The following is a 19,005-nucleotide window of genomic DNA, read 5'->3' on the forward strand; positions in this document are numbered from 1 at the left end:
AATCAACCTTGAAAAAAGCGGGTCAGGAGTTTAATTTAGAGGATAACAATCAGCTTCCCTTTGCCTTCTCTTGCCCTCATTTTTTTTCCTTTTCAATTTCTAACATTGATCTAGATCTTCAGTCTTACAGCCCCGACTATGGTACAGCTCTTTTAGGAGGTTCTTGATGCCCCTTTCTCTGATTCTTTTTTTCCCCCTTTCTGCTTCTCTTCTTGCAAATGTAAACTAATTAGCCAGCTAGCTAGCTATATATCATCTTATCAAGTTCAAGATATAAGCTCTCCTTGCAGGGACCATGTGTTAGACTAGGTTGACTAGAGAAACAAATGCAGGGACACTCATATCTGATGTGTAAGAGAGAGCTTTATATCAAGAAGTAATTGTATATCATGCAAACATCCCAGCCCAGTCCAGATCAAGTCCACAAGTCTGATACTCGTCCATAAATCCCTCTTTAGACTCACACAGCTACATTCAATGATGCAGAATTCAGGAAGATCGCAGGTCGGTGGGCGCAAAGTCTTGTGTTGGATACAAAGTCTTGTAGATCCAATGGCGATGGACGCATTTCCAGAGCTCTGGCTGCCATCAGAGTGGCTGGAAGAGGCTGGTCAACAGGAAGGTGAAGCAGGGAAGGGGTGGGGGGAGGTTCCCAGGACCCTCCTTATGAGAAGGTCACACCCACAGGAGGTACCATCAGGCTATGACCTGATTGACCAGCTAGACTCCACCCTTTTATTCTATGTATCAAGTTGAGATTATTTAGCTACCACGCACCACAAATTGACGGTTGATTTGCATAGGACGCTAAAGCCATCTAATTTGCATAGTCTATGGATCAATCCCTATAAGGTACTTATCAATCACAAGGCAGGCTGCAGAGGTCCCATACCCTTGCACCCTAATCCAGTCAGTTCCCACTAACAGTGACCCTATATAGGGTTTCCAATGTTTAGATCTTTACAGGAGCACATAGCTTCATATATCTCCTAAGGAGCAGCTGGAGGATTTGAACTGCTGACCTTGGAGTTTGCAGTCCAATGCCTACCTGACTTCTGGTGCCTTTGGCACTCCTTAGGCTGCAACCCATGACCAGACCAAAAAATATCAAACCACAGGTTATTTACAGATTGCCCAAGAAAATGTCAATTAACTTCAAGCAAAGTGGAAAATCAGGGCAAATGTAGGTGGTTAATCTCTCATGGTTTGGGAGGAAAATCTATCACTTGTTTTTCCGAAGAACCAACAAAAGTGACCGCATGAAAGAATCAGTTTTCCCACAGCCACACGTGTGGTATTTATGCCCAGTGCCTCTTGGAAATGCCCTAGCCCTGCATCATCCATTTTAGTGGAAAATAGTCTATGCCTTTGGAATCCTCCTGATGAAAAATAATTTTTTTTCTGTAACCCCATTTTAGGTCAGACTGCCCCATACAAACCTTCCAGATTTGCTGGAATCTGTCGGGCTGCTTTCATAGGACCTGGTGAGATAACCACAGTTCTTATTCCAGAGACTGACAGTCTTTATTCATAGAATATTATTTATAAGTTATTAGAGATACTTCAGCAAAAGGAACCTGGAACAAACTACTGAACCTCTCCCAGTCTCCTCAAGATTAAGAGCACATGCACATTTCTTAGTTTGGGGGTTCCCGAAACCCCAGCAACTGAATAGTTTTTGCTACATAGCCTACCTACAGGTTTGTTTAATTAATAAGTGGGGGAGGAACAACAGAAACCACGGGAGAAGGGAGATAGCCGTCGGTGTAAGATATGAAAATAATAATAATTTTTATTATCAAGGGATCACAAGGTGGGGAGGAAGAATAAAAGGAGGAACTGATACCAAGGGCTCAAATAGAAAGCAAATGTTTAGAAGCAACCACCTGGACCATGATGCAGGATGAGACTGGAGTCCCAGGCCCGCAGACGTGGGGTGTCTCCGACTTGCACCGAAGACAAGGCTGTTCCCAAAGCAGCAGGGGCAGTGGGAGATTAAAAAAATATATATATATTATATTGAATTATATAAAAATTATATATATATATAATTTTTTTTTTCTAGTCTCCCATAGATATACATGGGGACTGGCCCGCCAGGCGCTACACTGGCTTCCAGGCCGCTCCAGGAGCAGACGCTTAAAGCTCCAGCCGCGTCCCTCAGCGATGTAGGACGTGGGGTGCATGCGGACCTAAAGTACCCCCGAACCCCGAGCTACTGCCCAGCCTAGCTTGGGGTTCGCCAGATGCACCCCCCCGCGGGACCACAGGGCGGGAGGTGGAGGGGCGACGCGGGGCGGGGTCTTCCGCTGGGCTCGGGCTCCGCAGGGTCTCGCCCCGCCCACCAGCGCCGCGGGGAGGGCGGCCAGTCCGGGGCCTGCGGGCGGGGCGGGGCCGGGGACTCGGGCTCTTTCGGTTCCTGTCGCCCGCCCAGAACACGCATTTCGATTTCGGTGGTGGCTCGACGGGCGGTCCGGGAGACGACGCGGTGCACAAGGACTCAGGTAGGTCTCAAGTAGTTACCATCCCGGGATGGGATGGGATGCGGGCAGAGGGTGTTTAAGAAAATAGCGCCCCTGGCAAACACTGAAATTGCTCTGCCCAAACATCTGGGAAACCGTCATTTAAATTACTGTCGCATAATAACTGGACAACAGAGAAGAATTGATGCATTTCGGTGAACTGCAAGTCTCCCGGCGTGCCAGAAGAACAAACATCTGTTTGGAGGAAGTACCTCCCGCAGGCTCCTGGCTCTCAAGGATGGAGAGACTGGTCCCACGAGGGACCAGCCTCTGGAATAGGGCTGGTCAAGGACACTTTAAATTGGGTAGAGCATTTGCAGGGCCTCCGAGATGCGTTGAGGGAACGGATGGAGGTCCTGGAGCCAGGCTGAGGCAGGCGGAACATAGTCTGGTGAGCTTTGGGCACAGACATAGGGTATGAGCAGTAGCCCAAAGACCCTGGGAATGTGGGCAGGTGGACGAGAGTAACAGACTTTCATTTTTAGCAACCCAGCTGGGAAGAGCTGCAGAAAGGAGGCAGACGCAAGTCTGGACTGGAGAGAAGACCCGGAAAGCAGACAGATTCCGGAGAGGCTGAGGGGTGGCATGCACGTGCTGTGCTTGGTGTTGCAGAGGAGGGAGAAGAGAGACTGAGTTGGAGCACACCCTCCCCAGGTCCTGCGGTGAGCGTCAGGCTCACCAAAGGTCCCAATCCCAAAGACAAGGGCAATTTCAGCGGACGTGGAGTTTTACTTGTCTCACGTCTTCTGGTCTCACTGGCTTTCCTTCTTCCTCTCTGACTCTTCTTCCCTGGGCACTTCTCCACGTATCCTCAGCTCCATACGCTGGCGTTTACATGAATCGGTTTTCTTTCTCCCTTGCACAAACTAGGCTGGTGGTGTTTTTTGAGACTGCGTTGCTCAAACTCTCAAATCCCTGCCTGGGTTTGCACCAAAATTGAAGAACAAATCAAAAACCCACTCAGTTGCCTCAGTGTCTCTTCCCATGTTCCAAGGCCAATGACAGCTGGAAGTAGTGGTGGGGAGAGCGGAGCCTGTGGGCTGGGCATGCAGCTGGGCTGATGCTGGGAAGAAGCTCAGTTCATGGAAAAGCGGCTGGATTCTGCTCAGCTAGTCCCCAGGGCCGACTCTCCAGCCTTGCTGGCTGGAGCACATCTCCACCTGCCACTGTGGCAGCTATCCTTTTTTTGATGTAGCTGATAAAGGTCACAGGCTGGTGGGCAACTGAAAACGCAGAAAGCATGCTTCATCGATGCCAGGGGCAAGCATAGTGTTTCCAAGTCCAGGCTTGAGAACCAAGACATTAATCACTCTGTTTCCCCTTCTCACTTTTCTCCCCTCCCTACCCACACCTTCCTCCTGAGGTGGGAGGAACTGGCCTCTTATGAGAAAGGCCTCGAGTTCCCTGCTTCCTGCAACTTTCCCTTTCAGTATGCTGTGTGTATATATAAATGCATTACTGTATCCTCATTACTGTTGCCACTGCACACTTAACTAATTATCTTGGACTTTGGATAGATTCTATGGGTAGAGAGCAACATTAAATGGATTTTCCTCCAACTTAAGTATTTAGGAACTAAAGAAGGACAGAGAGAAAAGAGCACAGTTTCAAAATTGTCAAGTATGTGGTCAACATTCTTGAGAAGTGTTTGAAATAATATTTTCTTTATTCTCTCATTCCAGAACTACAGCATGGACACACTCAGTGAAGCAAATGGCACCTTTGCCATCAGTCTTTTAAAACTACTATGTCAAGCAAACCCTTCAGGCAACGTGTTCTTTTCTCCCTTGAGCATTTCTTCGGCGCTGGCCATGGTCTTCCTGGGGACAAAAGGAGACACAGCTGCCCAGATAGCCCAGGTAGAAGTGACTGTCGCAGGAAAAGAGCTGGCCTTGCTGATTTTCCTTGTTTTCTGTCGTATCATCCAGCTCTGTAACTGTCTGCCCAGAAGTGTTGATGTGGGAGGCCTGGGCATTCAGATCCTTTGGCATGTGAGAATGTGGGGGTGTTCATTACAGACTTGGGAGGGAAGCGAGGAGGGGAAGGAAGAAAGCTTCCTTAACAAGATATTCCAGGAAAAGTTCTCTCAAAGCCAGGAGAACACTATCAACACTTTTTACTAGTGCTCTATCCTTGTTTAGAAAAGGATGTTATCATTGTTTTCAACTTAAGCTACGTAGATCTTTCTCTTTTGGGGAAAAAAAGACTTTGTAGCTACAATATTGCTTGATACCCCAAACCAAAACCAAACCCCCTGCCATTTAATCTATTTTACCTCATTGCAATCCTAACCAAAGACCTAATTTTTCTCCTATTCAGTAGCTGGTGAGTTTGAACTGCCAACCTGTGGTTAGCACCCAACCCTTAACCCACTACACCACCAGATCTCTTTGATAAGCCTATATAGGTAGTTTCATTGATGGCACCAGGATTGTCACTGTGAGGTGTGACACGCAAGTTCCATATGTCTTCTGTTTAACTAATAACAGGGCAGCCAATAAGCTAGCTACATGCTACGATTAATCACATGAAGTGAAGCTTTAAAAATTTATCTTTCCTTCATTATATAAGTGGTAAACTCCCATTATAAAAATTTTTAAATTGAAGGTAGAAGGGAAGAAAAAATATTACTACAAATCCAGTTCAGAGATAACCATCTACTTTTGATAATATGGAAACATGTCTTCTAGTCCTTTCCCCCATCTCTGTTTTAAATTTTGTCTTAGTGATCAAACTGTTTCTTTCCTTTTACACACAGCCTTTCACGTCAGTGAGGACATCTGTATAAAGCTTTCCATATAGCAGGCTCTCAGGACGTCGTAGCTCTTCGTGGCGACGGTGTATGACTGAAGGGAACTGATTTTACCTCATTCTTTTTCCCTGTTTGACAGGCTTTCTTATGTATGAGCTTTATAAGATGATTTTGGTAGCATTCTATCCTGTGTCATGCTATAGAAAGTGAGTATTGTGTGAGAATAACAGATTTCTTGAATAGTTTTTAAAATTGATAAAATCACTGATAGCCAATAGCACCCCCAAAAAAGCACTCAGCCATGCGAGTGCAATATAGTCATACCCTCTCACTATTACTCTGACTTTAAATGAAGTAAATGCACCAGTCAAGAGACAGAGAATAATGGACTGGAATGGCAAGTGGAATGGTAAGGTATAAGGTCAACATAAAAAAAAAAATAAGTTTGTTTCCTTTATGCTAAGAAATAAACCTCTGAAACGGAAATCAGAAAAAGGATATTATTTACCCAAATGGTGAAATCTTAGGAACAAATCCAACCAGAAAAACAAAAGGCTTGTGCAAAGAAAACTACAAAACCCTAGTACAAGAAACAAAGAGAGACTTACATAAATGCTAGCATATATCGTGCTCATGGATAGTAAGACTTAAGATTGTGAAAATGCCAATAATATTCAAAGCGATCTTATAATGATAATGCAATCTCAATCCAGATTCCAATACTATCATTTTTCAAGGAGAGGAAAAGACTAATTACTAACTTAATATGGAAAGGAAAGAGACCCAGATAGGCAAATCACTACTAAAGAAGAACAAAGTGGGGGCCATTCACTTCTGAACCTCAAAACCTACTTACACAGCCACAGTAGTTAAAACTGCCCGCTACTGAAACAGGGTTAGATACATAGGCCAGTGGAACAGAATTGAGAACCCAGAAATAAATCCGTCCACTTACAGACAGCTGATAGCTGGCAAAGGACTAAAATACATTAAGTGAGGAAGAAATAGTTTATTTTAAAATGGTGCTGGCAAAACTGGATATCCATTTACAGAAGAATGAAACAGGACCAATATTTCATACTACATACAAAAACAAACTCAAGATGGGTCAAATGCCTGAATATAAAACCTAGCACGATAAAGACCATGAATGAAAAAATTCAGGACAAACTTTGAGGTCCTCATCCCTGACCTACATACACTATCAAACACAATTACAAACACAGAGTGGAAGACAGAACAGATTCCTAAGACACAGATAACTCACCCAATGAGGAAACAGAATCTGCAGACATATTAGACAAGGGAATGATCCTTAAAATGTATAGATCATCCCAATACCTCAACCAGAGAATAAATCATCCAGTGTGAAAGTGGGCAGAAGACAGGAACAGATGGTCAAATGGCCACCAACCCTATGAAGACATGCCTGTGCTCATTAGCCATTAAAGATAAGGAAATCAATGCACCCATGCCATGTTACCTCACCCCAGCATTAATAGCAAAGATCATCAGAAAAATAGGAAACAACAACTACCTGCTGAGGGTGTGGAGAGACTGGAACCTTCATACATTGTTGGTGCGACAGTCCAATGGTGCCGCCACCATGGGAAGCTACACGGCTGCCTCCTCAAGAAACTGGAAATAGAAATAGGCGTGACTCAGCAACCCTTGTCCTGGGTCTATCCTCTAGAGAAACGAGAGCTGTGACACGAGTAGATATAGTCACACCCATGTGCATCACAGCACAGATCCTCTCAACAAAAAGATGGAAACTACCGAAATGTCCATCACTGGAAGAACGGATAAAATTTGGAACCTACACAAAATGGGATCCTATGCAATATCACAGAATAATGATGAATCTGGGATACACCCCATAACATGGATGGATCTGGACGAAGTTACGCTAAGGAAAATAAGCAATCGCAAAAGGATAGACGTTGTAGGGGACTGCTGTTCTAAAAAGTGACAAAAGCTTTCTCACACTAAAACATTCTTGATGACTACCAGTGGAGGGAGGGGGAGTCATGGGCTAGAGAATAGATGAGTGTTAACTTGGGTGAATGGGGAGACAATGCACATTAAGAGGGAGGTAGGAAAAAAATGATGGAAGCAGAGGATGACACAGAAAGGCTTACAGGAGTTAAAGACAAAAGAGTTACATATATAATCCTGAAAGAGTAACAATCTAATAGTAGACGCTTTGATATATAGGCAGGCTGAACCAATGTGGGAGTATACCTATACATATATATAGGTTGGACAGAAGTTATTGTTATATGTGTATTTACTTTTGCTGCAAATATATCCTTGAATGTGGTAAAGCATACAGGAGGCAAAGCTATGAAAACTTCATAGTCATAACCAAACATCCTGAGGAAATGAGTGACTGGTTTGGAGAGATGAAAATGTCAATTGGCTCCAGGGCAGATGAGCCCTACAGGACCAGTGGTGTGAGTGGCGAAACAGGGAGGGTGGAGGGAGAGTGGGTAGGAAGGAGGGAACCGATTACAAGGGACTATATGTGACCTCCCTGGGGGACGGACAACAGAAAAGTGGGTGAGAGGAGATGTCGGACAGGGCAAGATATGACAAAATAACAATTTATAAACTATCAAGGGCTCATGGGGGTGGGGGGAGCAGGGAGGGAGGGGAAAAATGAGGACCTAATGTCAGGGGTTTAAGTGGAGAGAAAATGTTTTGAGAATGAAGTACAAGTGCACTTTACACAATTGATATGTGTATGGATTGTGATAAGAGTTGTATGAGCCCCTAATAAAATGTTTTTTTTAAAAAAAAGAAAATGTCAATTGGCATAAAAGAGTTCACAAACACATCCTACTTTAATGAGTAGCAACTGAGATCTTAAAAGCTTGTGAGCAGCCATCTCCGGTGCAAATATTGGTTTCTCCATGTCCAAAAGAAGAATGATGAAAATTGATGAACACATGGAAATAATCCAATGGACTAATGAACCAGACAAACATCCGTCTCCACACCCCTAAGATCAGAAGTAGATGGTGCCCAGCTACCACTACCAACTACTCTGGAAAGGATCACATTGGAAGGTCTTGGATAAGATTGTTGGGGGTGGGAGGTAAGGCAAGGGTGGTCGTGAAAGTGGAACAGAACTCAAAATCATAAGAGACCAGACTTGTTGGTCAAATAGCAACTGGTGGGACCCCCAAGACTATAGAATCTAGTCACCCTCTAAATTTGGCACTGAACTCACCCTGGTGTTAAATAATTAACCATTTAAGATCAAAAGGGCAACACGACCCAAGGACAGGGAATTAGAAAAGGAGAAGGAATAGAATTAGGAAACACCAGGAGGAAGTGGGATAAGTGATGGGACATTGAAGGAATTGAACCCGGAGGATGAGTTCAAATAAAATATGTACGGATTGTTGAATGCGAAACTGAGGATGTGCTCCGCAAACCTTCTCCTGAATCGCAATAAAAAGAAGAAGAAAAAGAATGCTGTGATTGCCCTTTTATCTGGCCAAACCCATTGGTTTGGTACGTTCTGTTCTTATTTTGACTGTTTGCTAAATGGTATGTCGTATGGTTAGTTAAGAGAGTATTTAAAATAATTATTTAGAAGAAATTTTTCTCAGAACTTTTTTTTTTAAAGAAAAATCTTTTCATTGGTTATGTAGGAGGGTCATTTCCACATTCATGGTATTTTATTTTCGATATTACGAATTTCTACGCAACGAGAGTGAGGAAAGTTCCCTCCTGCTTGACATCATCCACTGCTTCACCAGAGAAAGACAGGACTCTCTGTTCCCGTCAAGCTTGACAGCCTCAGGACCCCCGAAACCCACAGGAGCAGTTCTGGTTTACTCATGAAGGTCACTATGAGTCACAGCCAACCAGTTAACAGTGAGGGTTTTTTGTTCTGTTTCATTTTCTACGTTGAGGTCAGAGAATATGACCTGTATAGTATTTGTATATTTCAGGCTATAATAAGATTTTTTCGTATGGCTCACTGCCTGTCTAGAAATATCAAAGTAGTTTTTTTTTAATTAGATATTCTTTCCTTGGGGTACGATTTTAGTCACTACAGTTTAGTAATAAGAATCCTATTGCTCCTTTTAGATCCTTATTTCCTTTTGCTGCTTCATAGAACAGGAACAGAAAGTGATGTCCGCAAGATTTTCCGACAAGTGTGGACTCCTGCCCGTTTCCCTTTGTATCTCTAATGCATCGATTTCCTTATGTGCTATTTTGAAAAGGGAGGGGAAAGGAGGAAAGATGGTGAGGGGAATGAAGGGAAGTAGAGGAACAGAAATGAAGGAGGAAGGAAGGAAGGAAAAAGGAAGGGCTCTGTCTTCAATGCTTTGCTTCCTTTTTTGGGTTGTTGTCCCCTGTTTCTTTTCCTGGTAAATGTTGGAGGTTAGGTTCTCTCCTGATTGTTTAGGGCACTTCTGTGTTTTCTTTGGGGTGAAGGATTTCATAAGGGCCCCTCTTTCCCTTATTCCCCTGATTGTTGTCATTATTTGCCATTCAGTCAGCCCCCAGGTCAGGCTGTTGTGCTCTGTAGGTCAGTTTGGGGTGGTAGAGTGTCAAGTCTTTCTTCCTACTTCATCTTAGTCTTGAAGCTCTAGGGAAACTTGTTAGCAACACACAAGTCTCCATTAACTAATGGAGGCTAGGCGTAGGGTACGTTCAGCTGGAAACCACGCCCAGGTCTCCCGCATGGAACGTGAGAACTCAACCCCTGAACTCCCAGTGCTTCCATTTCCCCCTATGACTCATCTTTAAACAACAAATGTCTGTTCAGGTAGAAAAAAATATTTACCCCCTTGCTTGCTGCTTGTTTGCTTTCCTCTCTGCCTGTCTGACAGTATGCTTCTATAGTATGTTTTAAATCTTCAATTAAAGTAAAAAACAATATTCCCTTTGAAGAAACGTTTCATAGAATATTTAAGGAAAAAAAATGTTCTTTCTTGGAAAGCAAAGGACAATACTAATGATTAAATTTTTCCCCCAATAGGCACTTTCTTTAAATGCAGAGAAAGATCTTCATCAAGGTTTCCAGTTGATTCTCACTGACATGAACAAGCCTGGCACTCAGTACCGGCTCAGCATAGCCAACGGGCTCTTTGGAGACGAGACTTGTGACATCCTCTCAGTAAGTTTAATCAGGAAAACAGCAAATGTTGCATTCAAATGCATTGTGGCAATGAAATCCAGGAGAAAGATCCTAGACAAGTTGAGCCCTTTTATGTCAATAACAATGATAAATCATGACTCTATAGTTATACCTTGAATGATTTAAAATCTTAGTAACTACCTCTATAACTCACTTATTTATCTTGGGTTATTCGTGCCTCATACATCATATTTCTAGAAATGCTGATATTTTAACATCCAGTAGACAAAAACATGACCACTTTTAAGAGATATGCTAGTTCTTTTTAACAAAAAGTCGTGACTACCCCCAATAAAATGATTAATATATATCAAGATTAAAATAATTCACGTAAGAATAAAGTTCCGTGGAAGTAAAATGAAAACAAAAAAGAAAAGTGGTGTCTCTATGAACTTGGGGAAACGTGCTGTGTTCTGTTGTCTTCAGCAGTGCAGCCTCATTAAACACTTCTCTCTTCAAAGACCTTTCAGGAAACCTGCCTTCAGTTCTACCAGGCGAAGCTGGAGCAGCTGTCCTTTGCCACAGCTGCAGACAAGTCCAGGAAACACATCAACTCGTGGGTCTCAAAAAAGACTGACGGTCAGAATTACGCTTTCTTTCCCACGTATCTTCCTCTGGGGCCTCTGGTTTTCCTTGGATGATGTTGGCTGACTGGGATTTCTGGTATGCTTGACCTTTGGTGGACTTCCGTAGGCTCAGATTGGATCCTGGAGGCTTCCTTTTGTCCATTCTCTCAGGACCAGGGTAACTGGTTCAAATCTCAAAAGAAACTCACCGCTAGACTGTATTACACAACTTACACTGAAAACGCATTTTGCTTGGTATGCGGTGCTCCGACTGTCAGTACCCTGTCATCTTGGTGGTGTAAGCACTGGGGTTCCTCTTTCTAACTTCTATGTAGACTGTCAGCCCCTTCTCTTTCTTCCATACTTTCTCATTCCACAGCCTCTTCCTTTGTCCCTGTAACTTCCTTTGATGAGACTTGATTATTGTCAAGTGCCACTGTTGCGGTTACGACTAACAGCTACCCTGTGTGCAACAGGACGGGCGGGCGAAACCCCGCCCAGTCTTGCACCATCCTCACAATTGTTCTTATGGTTGAGCCCATTGATGCAGTCCATCTTGTCGAAGGTCTTCCTCTTTTCCACTCCCCTGCGACTTTTCTAAACACGATCTCTCCCTTCAGGGACTGGTCTCTCCTGACATGTCCAAAGTGAGATGAAGTCTTGCCATCTTTGCCTCTAAGGAGCATTCTGGCTGTACTTCTTCAAGCTAGATCTGTTTGTTTGGGGGTTTTGTTTTTGTTTGTTTTGTTTTAGTCCATGGTACTTTCAATATTCTTCACCATTGCCATAAATCAAATGTATTGATTTTCTTTCAGCCTTCCTTATTCAATGTCCAAATTAGACTGATGAACCTCTACTTCTAGACCGGCAGTTCTCAACCTGTGGGTCGTGACCCCTTTGGGGGGGTTGAACGACCCCTTCATAGGGATCGCCTGATTCATAACAGTAGCAAAATTATAGTTATGAAGTAGCAACGAAAATAATTTTATGGTTGGGGGTCACCACAACATGAGGGACTGTATTAAAGGGTCGCGGCATTAGGAAGGTTGAGCACCACTGTTCTAGACCAACTGGAGTCCTGGAGTGGCTCCAACAGTTAAGCACTTGAGGTTAATGATTTGAACCCCCTCAGAGTTGGCTTGGAAGAAAGACCTGGTGATCTCCTCTGAGAGGTCACAACCTTGAAAATGCTACGGTGTGCAGTTTCGCGCGGCAGCACAAGAGGTCACTCTGGGTCAGAATTGGCTTGTGTGTTAGTCAGGGTTGACTAGAGAAACAAATCCAGAGACACTCATATGTGTATAAGAAAGAGCTTTATATCAAAGAGTAATTTTAGATTAACAACACATCCCAGATCAAGTCCATATGTCCGGTATTAGCCCATCTGTCCCATACCAATCTATAAATTCCTCTTCAGACTCACGCAACACATACAATGATGCCGAATGCAGGAAGATCACAGGCCAGTGGGTGGGAAGTCTTGTGGATCCAGTGGCAGTGGAAGCATCTCAGCACTGGCATGGGTTTCCACGTGGCTTGTCTAGCTCCAGGGGTCTGGCTCCATCAGCATAGCTCCATGTGGCTTGTCCATAGGAATGTCCCGCAGCAGAGAGTATGTATCCCCCACTCCTGGGAGGAAGACAAGAGTTCCCAGAATCCTTAGGAGAAGTCCATGCCCACCCAGATGCCTCACTAGCTATGACCTGATTGACAGGCTAGACTCCACCCCTTTGCTCAAGTTGACAAAAGAATATGTAACTGCCACAGCTTGACAGCAAAAAGAATCAGAAAAACCAATTCTGAGAAGACCACTGAAAAAAAAAGGAAGGACTCACTTGGCTTTGTGTTTTGTGTATAGGCCACTTACAAAACCTTCTGATTACAAAGCTAATTAATTCCATACACTGAAAATAACCCCCCCTGAGATCAGGTCTGACTCACTTATGTTGCAGAGTGATGTGCTGTGAGGATGGTCTGTGATGTCAGTGATGGCCTGATGGTGGAACTATGCAGGCTCCTATGTACCAGCACTTCTGAGTACCCGGAGAAACATTCCTATCTCTGCTAGGAAATGAGACAGTGACGACAACAAGAGGGCGTCTTTGCTGAAAGACTTACCAATTATTTCTCCATTCTTCTCACAGGAAGCACTGGACTAGTTTCCACGTGGGCCCTCTTGAGGGAATGATTTTTCAGAGCTTCTCTTAGTTGACTGAAAAGGTGCAAGTTAATGCCCAGAAGAAGGGAGTATCTTTCATTTGTGGCCCCTTGACTTTGCCCAGGCACTCCTGGGCTTTGTTTGGTGATTCAGATGGTAATGTAATTTCTCTAGGCTAACAGAAGACCCTCTGATGCCTTTCCGGCCCATTGCTATCTGGTTCCCTGTTGGCCATTGTGAGGTGCCCTTGTGTGTGCGGGCTGTTAGATTAGATGTCATCCAAAAGAATTAGATTATCCTGGCTTTTCCCCTTTCCCTTCCCCTCTCCTACGTAGGCCAGCTTGGGCCTTCTCCCATGGGGTCCCTTTGGGGAAGTGTCACCTATCTGCCTGCTGCATGCATCCAAGACCAGGGCTCAGGTCTTCCGACCAGGGGGTGCCCCTCTGCCTCAGGGTGGGTGGGAGCCTGAGCGGACCTTAAAAAAAGTAACAACAGAAATACACAATGTAGAAGATTTGGGTTAATCAGCCTCTTTAACCACAGGAGCTAGCCAATGCCCTGTTGGTTTACTTCCTGTATCCTGCTTGCCTTTGTCTCCATCTCTTACCCTCTTTCTTCTGCTCTGAAAGTCTTTCACCTCATCGCCTCTGGGAATGCTGCCCAAGTGTTGATGATGATGAAGACCACTTGTGTGTTATTGTTTTCTTTCTTTACAGAAGAAACCAAACTCCGAGAACCTGACAAAAGAATGTTTGGCTTGTGGCTACGCATCAAGCGTGTACCAGTATGTCTTACCATAGTTACTGCCCATGCTTTCCTAAAAATCCACTACATTTCCTTTTCTTGAAAGGTAAAATTCAAGAGTTGTTGCCAAGAAACTCTGTTGGGCCACAAACCAGCCTGGTTCTCATTAATGCTATCTACTTCAAAGGAAGGTGGGATGAAGAATTTAATAAAGCTCACACAAGGACCATGCCTTTTAAAATAAACCAGGTAGGGAGGCTTTCAAAATCTTACCACTGCGATGAAGGGATTGATGGAAAAATTCACGTTGTGAAAGTATAAATACCTTGCTAGAGAAAATATATTTCAGGTATTTCTGAACGAATTTTAAACTCAGTAGAATTTGAACTAAAATTGAACTAAAACTAAAGGAATTAAAAGAATTTGCTATCTATCCTTTTTTTTTTTTTTATTTGCATTTGATTACTGTTCCTTATGGTGAATTCTCATCCTTTTATTGCTGCCACCTAGCTCTGGAAACTTAAGATTTTCCTTTAATCCCAAATTGGTTAGGAAGAAAACAAAAATAAGGTTTTTGGTGGGGCTTGGGCTTGGGAGGAAAGAGGCAAGAATGTGGAAACATATTTCTATAACCAGTTATTTTAAAAACTTTATTAAGTATGGATTTAATTCATTGTAGGTACTTTATCATTGTTAATTCAGTATTTATAGCTTTCTAATATTCAAAGTGAGTGACAAAAGCCTTGGTTTTGACAATGAAGCATAATTTTATTTGAGGCAGGTATTAAGAGTTGCTTGCCAAAAACCCTAGCTCCTACGAAGATATTAAGATATAATACTTGTATAAATAAATATGAGATATATAAATTTTTGAACAGCCAACCCTCTCTCGCTTCCATTTAGCCAATGCTGCCCCACAGCACCCTAATAGGACATGGTCAAACTGCCTCTGGGTTTCTGAGACTAACTCTTTACGGGAGTAGAAAACCTCATCTTTCTCCCAAGGAGTAGCTAGTGGTTTTGAACTGCTGACCTTTCGGTTAGCAGCTACACACATAACCACTATGCTACCAGGGCTTCCTATAGTTACAAATCACCCTAGGTACAGAAAGGTAACTTTTCCAACATTGTTTTTAGACAGCATTTTTTACTTTGTAATAGATATTCTAAATTTTTTAATAAATGCAAAATTTCAGTTAACTTGTGCAGTCATATAGCTTTTCTTTATTCCTTGTTCTTTCACTGGATTCAGGTATCAGAATTGCAATAGTGGGATTTAAATGCATGAAAAAATATGTAGCTCTGATAGAGAGCTTCCCAATTCTGTGCCCTTCTCATAGTGTGTGCCATCTGTCAGCTTCATCCCACTTTCACCAGCAAAGATGACTATGACGACATTATTCCTAATTAAATATGAATATTACTATTTAATTGATTTTGATCACATTGCTTGCATAGATACATTTACTGGGTATGCTTTAAATGAGTAAAGAAACCAACAGAAATCTCACGCCCTTCTCTGGAGAAGGCACAGGGTCATATATTGTTTTGCTCACTAACACATCTTGTCCAAACTGATGGTGTGTCTGCATATAATCCATCCCTTTTATGATGACAGGAAGGAGTGGGCTGACCTTTATGGTTAGAGCACGGGGAGGCAGTGGTGGTTCAGTGGTAGAATTCTTGCCTTTCATGCAGGGGGCCCTGGTTCAGTTCTCAGTCAGTGCACCCCATGTAAAGCCACCACCCCTCTGTCAGGGGAGGTGTGTCTGTTCACGTGATACTAGAGAGGGCTCAGAGGAGCATCCAGATGATGACTAGGAAGGAACGTCTGGAGATAGACGTCCCCAAATCAGCCCATTAAAACCCTCCGAGTCACAACGGTCCAATCCCATTATGTGCAGGGCTGCCATGAGTCGAGATGGAGTTGACAGCAGCCAATGACAACAATGAGAGCAGGCGCGTTGTTTCTGCTGTGGACGCTGGCAAACATTCCTGGGCCAGCTGTAACTCTTTCAGGAATTGATGTTGCCTCTTCTGATCATCTGCTTTTAATGCCGTGTTCATGTGCTCATTCCCACCAGATGGAGCGAAGACCAGTACAGATGATGTTTCAAGAAGGCACCTTTAAAATCACCTACATCGAAGAAGTGCAGGCCCAGATCCTGGAGATGCCCTATGTAGGGAAAGAGCTGAGCATGGTCATTCTGCTCCCTGATGCCAATGTGGATCTGAGGACGGTGAGATTACGCTTCTTATCCAGTGACACCCTTCTTACCTGCCTTCCTAGGATAGAACCTGAGCATAACGTCCATCGTTGGTATTTCCCTTCGGAGTTGGCAATGTGAGTCCAGATCCAGCAATGAAGCGCTGTGCTCAGACACGTGGGCTTTGGGCTCACACTTTTACCCAAGCCCAACGCATTCTATTGTTTTCTGTGTGACCTTGCCAAAAGATTATACTGTCTCAGACTGTTTGCTTATCTCTAAAATGGAGGTCTTGATAATGTCCTCATTATAGGATGGTGATTATCCAAAGAGCAAGCTAAGCACACTTTAGGACACATAGTAAGCCCTCTAGAGACAGTATCCATTGTGAACATCACCATCATTGTTATTAGCATAACAGTTTTAGAACCTAAGAATCTCTGTTGCTTTTCAGGACTTGAAATACTGAAGGAACTGTCTATCCTTTGGCCTAACCAGGGATGGGCGGGGCACAGCCATGGAAGCCCCCTTTTTGATTTCAGCGTGAATCAGGAGACTGGGAGGGGAGACTTCATACCCACCAGATTCCAGACTCAGGACCCTGATGAAAGACAGCGATGCTTTAAGCAGTATGGAATCGGTGTGGCTGCGTCCACAGCCCATTCGTTCTCCATTCGTGCTGCTTTCTAACTGTGACATCTCTTCACCAGAAACCAGGCAGACTCTTCTCCCTGATCAGATTTCCTTCTAACTTAAGCCAGATTGGTTTGTTTTCAAAATAGCAAAACCAAATCCACTGCCACTGGATCATCCTGGCTCCTAGAGACCCAATAGGACAGAGTAGAACTGTCCTGTGAGTTTCCAAGACAGGCACTCTTGAGACAGAAAGTCCTGCTTTTCTTCCCCCAACGGCTGGTGGCTTCAAACTGCTGACCTTGCACTTAGCAGCACAGTGGGGAACCACGCCACCATCAGGGCTCCTTTATCAAATGTAAGCATCGTTTTAAAACAAAACAAAATATGCTCTTCTGGAATATGTATATATATCTTGGAGAACTTGTCTGCCGGTGTCTCCTCTGCTCCGCAGGGATTCATGTATGTAAAACACATGATATACAGTACCAATGCTGGGTCAGATGACCTTCCTGGCAGAGAGGTGCCAGGTCCTGTTTGAACAACAGGCACCTTCTTCAATAAGATGGTGTGTGTGTGTGTGTGTGTGTGTGTGTATGCGCGCGCGCAGCTGTGTCCTGAAGGAAGAACTTTAAAGTCTCGTTTTTGACTTTCAGGTGGAAAAGGATCTCACTTTTGAGAACTTTGCAGCTTGGACCAAGCCTGAGTGCAGGAGGAGCACTGAAGTGGAAGTCCTCCTTCCAAGGTTTAGGCTGGAAGAAAATTATGACATGGATTCCGTGCTCCAGACGTTAGGGGTGGTGGATGTCTTTCATCAGGGCAAGGCTGATTTTTCTGCCATGTCGGCGAGAGCAGATCTGTTTCTGTCCAAGTTTGTACATAAGTCCTTTGTGGAGGTTACTGAGGAGGGCACGGAGGCCGCTGCTGCTTCAGGCATGATGTTGATGGGGTGCTGCTTTGTGGACAAGCCTCGGTTCTGTGCCGACCGCCCTTTCCTTTTCTTCATCAGACACAACAAAACCAACAGCCTCCTCTTCTGCGGCAGGTTCGCCTCCCCCTGAGGGAGCACTTCCCAAGCGTGTGAGCAGGGCCCCTCTCGGTGTTGTCCAGCCTGGCTCTTGGGTATCTGCTCTGTATACACACTCATAAATGTACCAACACTTTCTCGGCGCTGCAGTACAGTGTTTTAATAGCAAAAGAGAAAGGAGGAACAGAGAAATGAAGTATAATCAATCTCCCTCCTTGTCCTCTTTTTTTTTCTTTAATGGAAGAATTTAATTCATTTATATTGTGGGATATTATGTGACACTTTTTGAAAACTGCAATAGTTCTTTATTTAGTTAGGGCAGATGATACTGAGAACAAATTAAGTGAGAACTGTAACAAAATACAGTGTGTATCATTTAGTCTCATTAATGTAAAGAAGCCCTATGTATACGTGTAAACTTATCTATGAGAATCCATTGGGAAAAGTTTGAAAAGACATCCCTTTCACTTCTAACAGTTATTTCTAGAGCAAGTTTGGGGGAGTATCTGTAGAAGTAAAGCATTCATTGTTTTACCTACATTATTTCCATAATTCTTAATGTTCTGTTCATGTAAGCAGCACACAACGTGCAGTATCTAACCATGCAGGACTCCTTTGTTTTGATCTCACGCTCCCTCTTGATCTATGTACAATTTCCACATGAGCACCATCAAGATTTTCACAGTTTGTTATAGTTCACACAGCCTAAGGCTTTTGTATGGTGAATAAAACACAAGTAAACATCTTTCTGGTATTCCCTGCTTTTAGCCAAGATCCATTTCACAGCAGTAATGATATCCCTTGTTCCATGTCCTCTGCTGACTCCACTGCTGACTCCTCAACCTCTGGCAGCTCCCTGTCAATCTACTGCTACAGCCATTGTTGGAAGACCTTCAGCAAAATTTCACTTCCATGTGATATTAATGATGATGTTGGACAGTTGTACATCCTATTGGGTCACCTTTCTTTGAAAAGAGTACAAATACGGATCTCTTTCAGTCAGTTGGCCAAGTAGCTGTCTTCCAAATTTCCTGGCATAGATGAGTGAGTGCTTCCAGTGCTTCATGAACTTGTTAAAACATTTCGTTTTATTCCATCAATTCCTGGAGACTTGTTTTTGGCCAATATTTTCACTGCAGATTGGATTTCTTTCTTCCTTCAGTACTATTGTTCCTTGAGCATATATTACCGTTTGAAATGGTTGAATTTAGTTAGTTCTTTTGGGTACAGTGACT

At 43.5% G+C, this 19,005-nt stretch overlaps 1 protein-coding gene across 2 annotated transcripts; it reads left to right on the plus strand.

Annotated features, from left to right (window-relative positions):
- The first annotated feature begins 2,423 nt into the window (after positions 1-2,423).
- LOC101662097 (serpin B9) lies at positions 2,424-18,515 on the plus strand. 2 transcript variants are annotated; one of them, XM_004699972.4, is made up of 7 exons: positions 2,424-2,504; positions 4,205-4,381; positions 10,277-10,414; positions 10,897-11,014; positions 14,010-14,152; positions 15,988-16,143; positions 17,400-18,515. In XM_004699972.4, exons 2-7 carry the CDS (start codon positions 4,214-4,216, stop codon positions 17,802-17,804), a joined length of 1,128 nt encoding a protein of 375 aa, XP_004700029.1. In that variant the 5' UTR covers positions 2,424-2,504; positions 4,205-4,213; the 3' UTR covers positions 17,805-18,515. The 2 variants fall into 2 exon arrangements, with proteins under 2 accessions (XP_004700029.1, XP_045154153.1); XM_045298218.1 differs by lacking the exon at positions 2,424-2,504 and adding an exon at positions 3,165-3,184.
- The last annotated feature ends 490 nt before the right edge of the window (positions 18,516-19,005 follow it).

Source organism: Echinops telfairi, unplaced genomic scaffold, assembly GCF_000313985.2.
Source record: "Echinops telfairi isolate 266 unplaced genomic scaffold, ASM31398v2 ScPeMD7_7424;HRSCAF=8462, whole genome shotgun sequence".
NCBI lineage: Eukaryota > Metazoa > Chordata > Mammalia > Afrosoricida > Tenrecidae > Echinops > Echinops telfairi.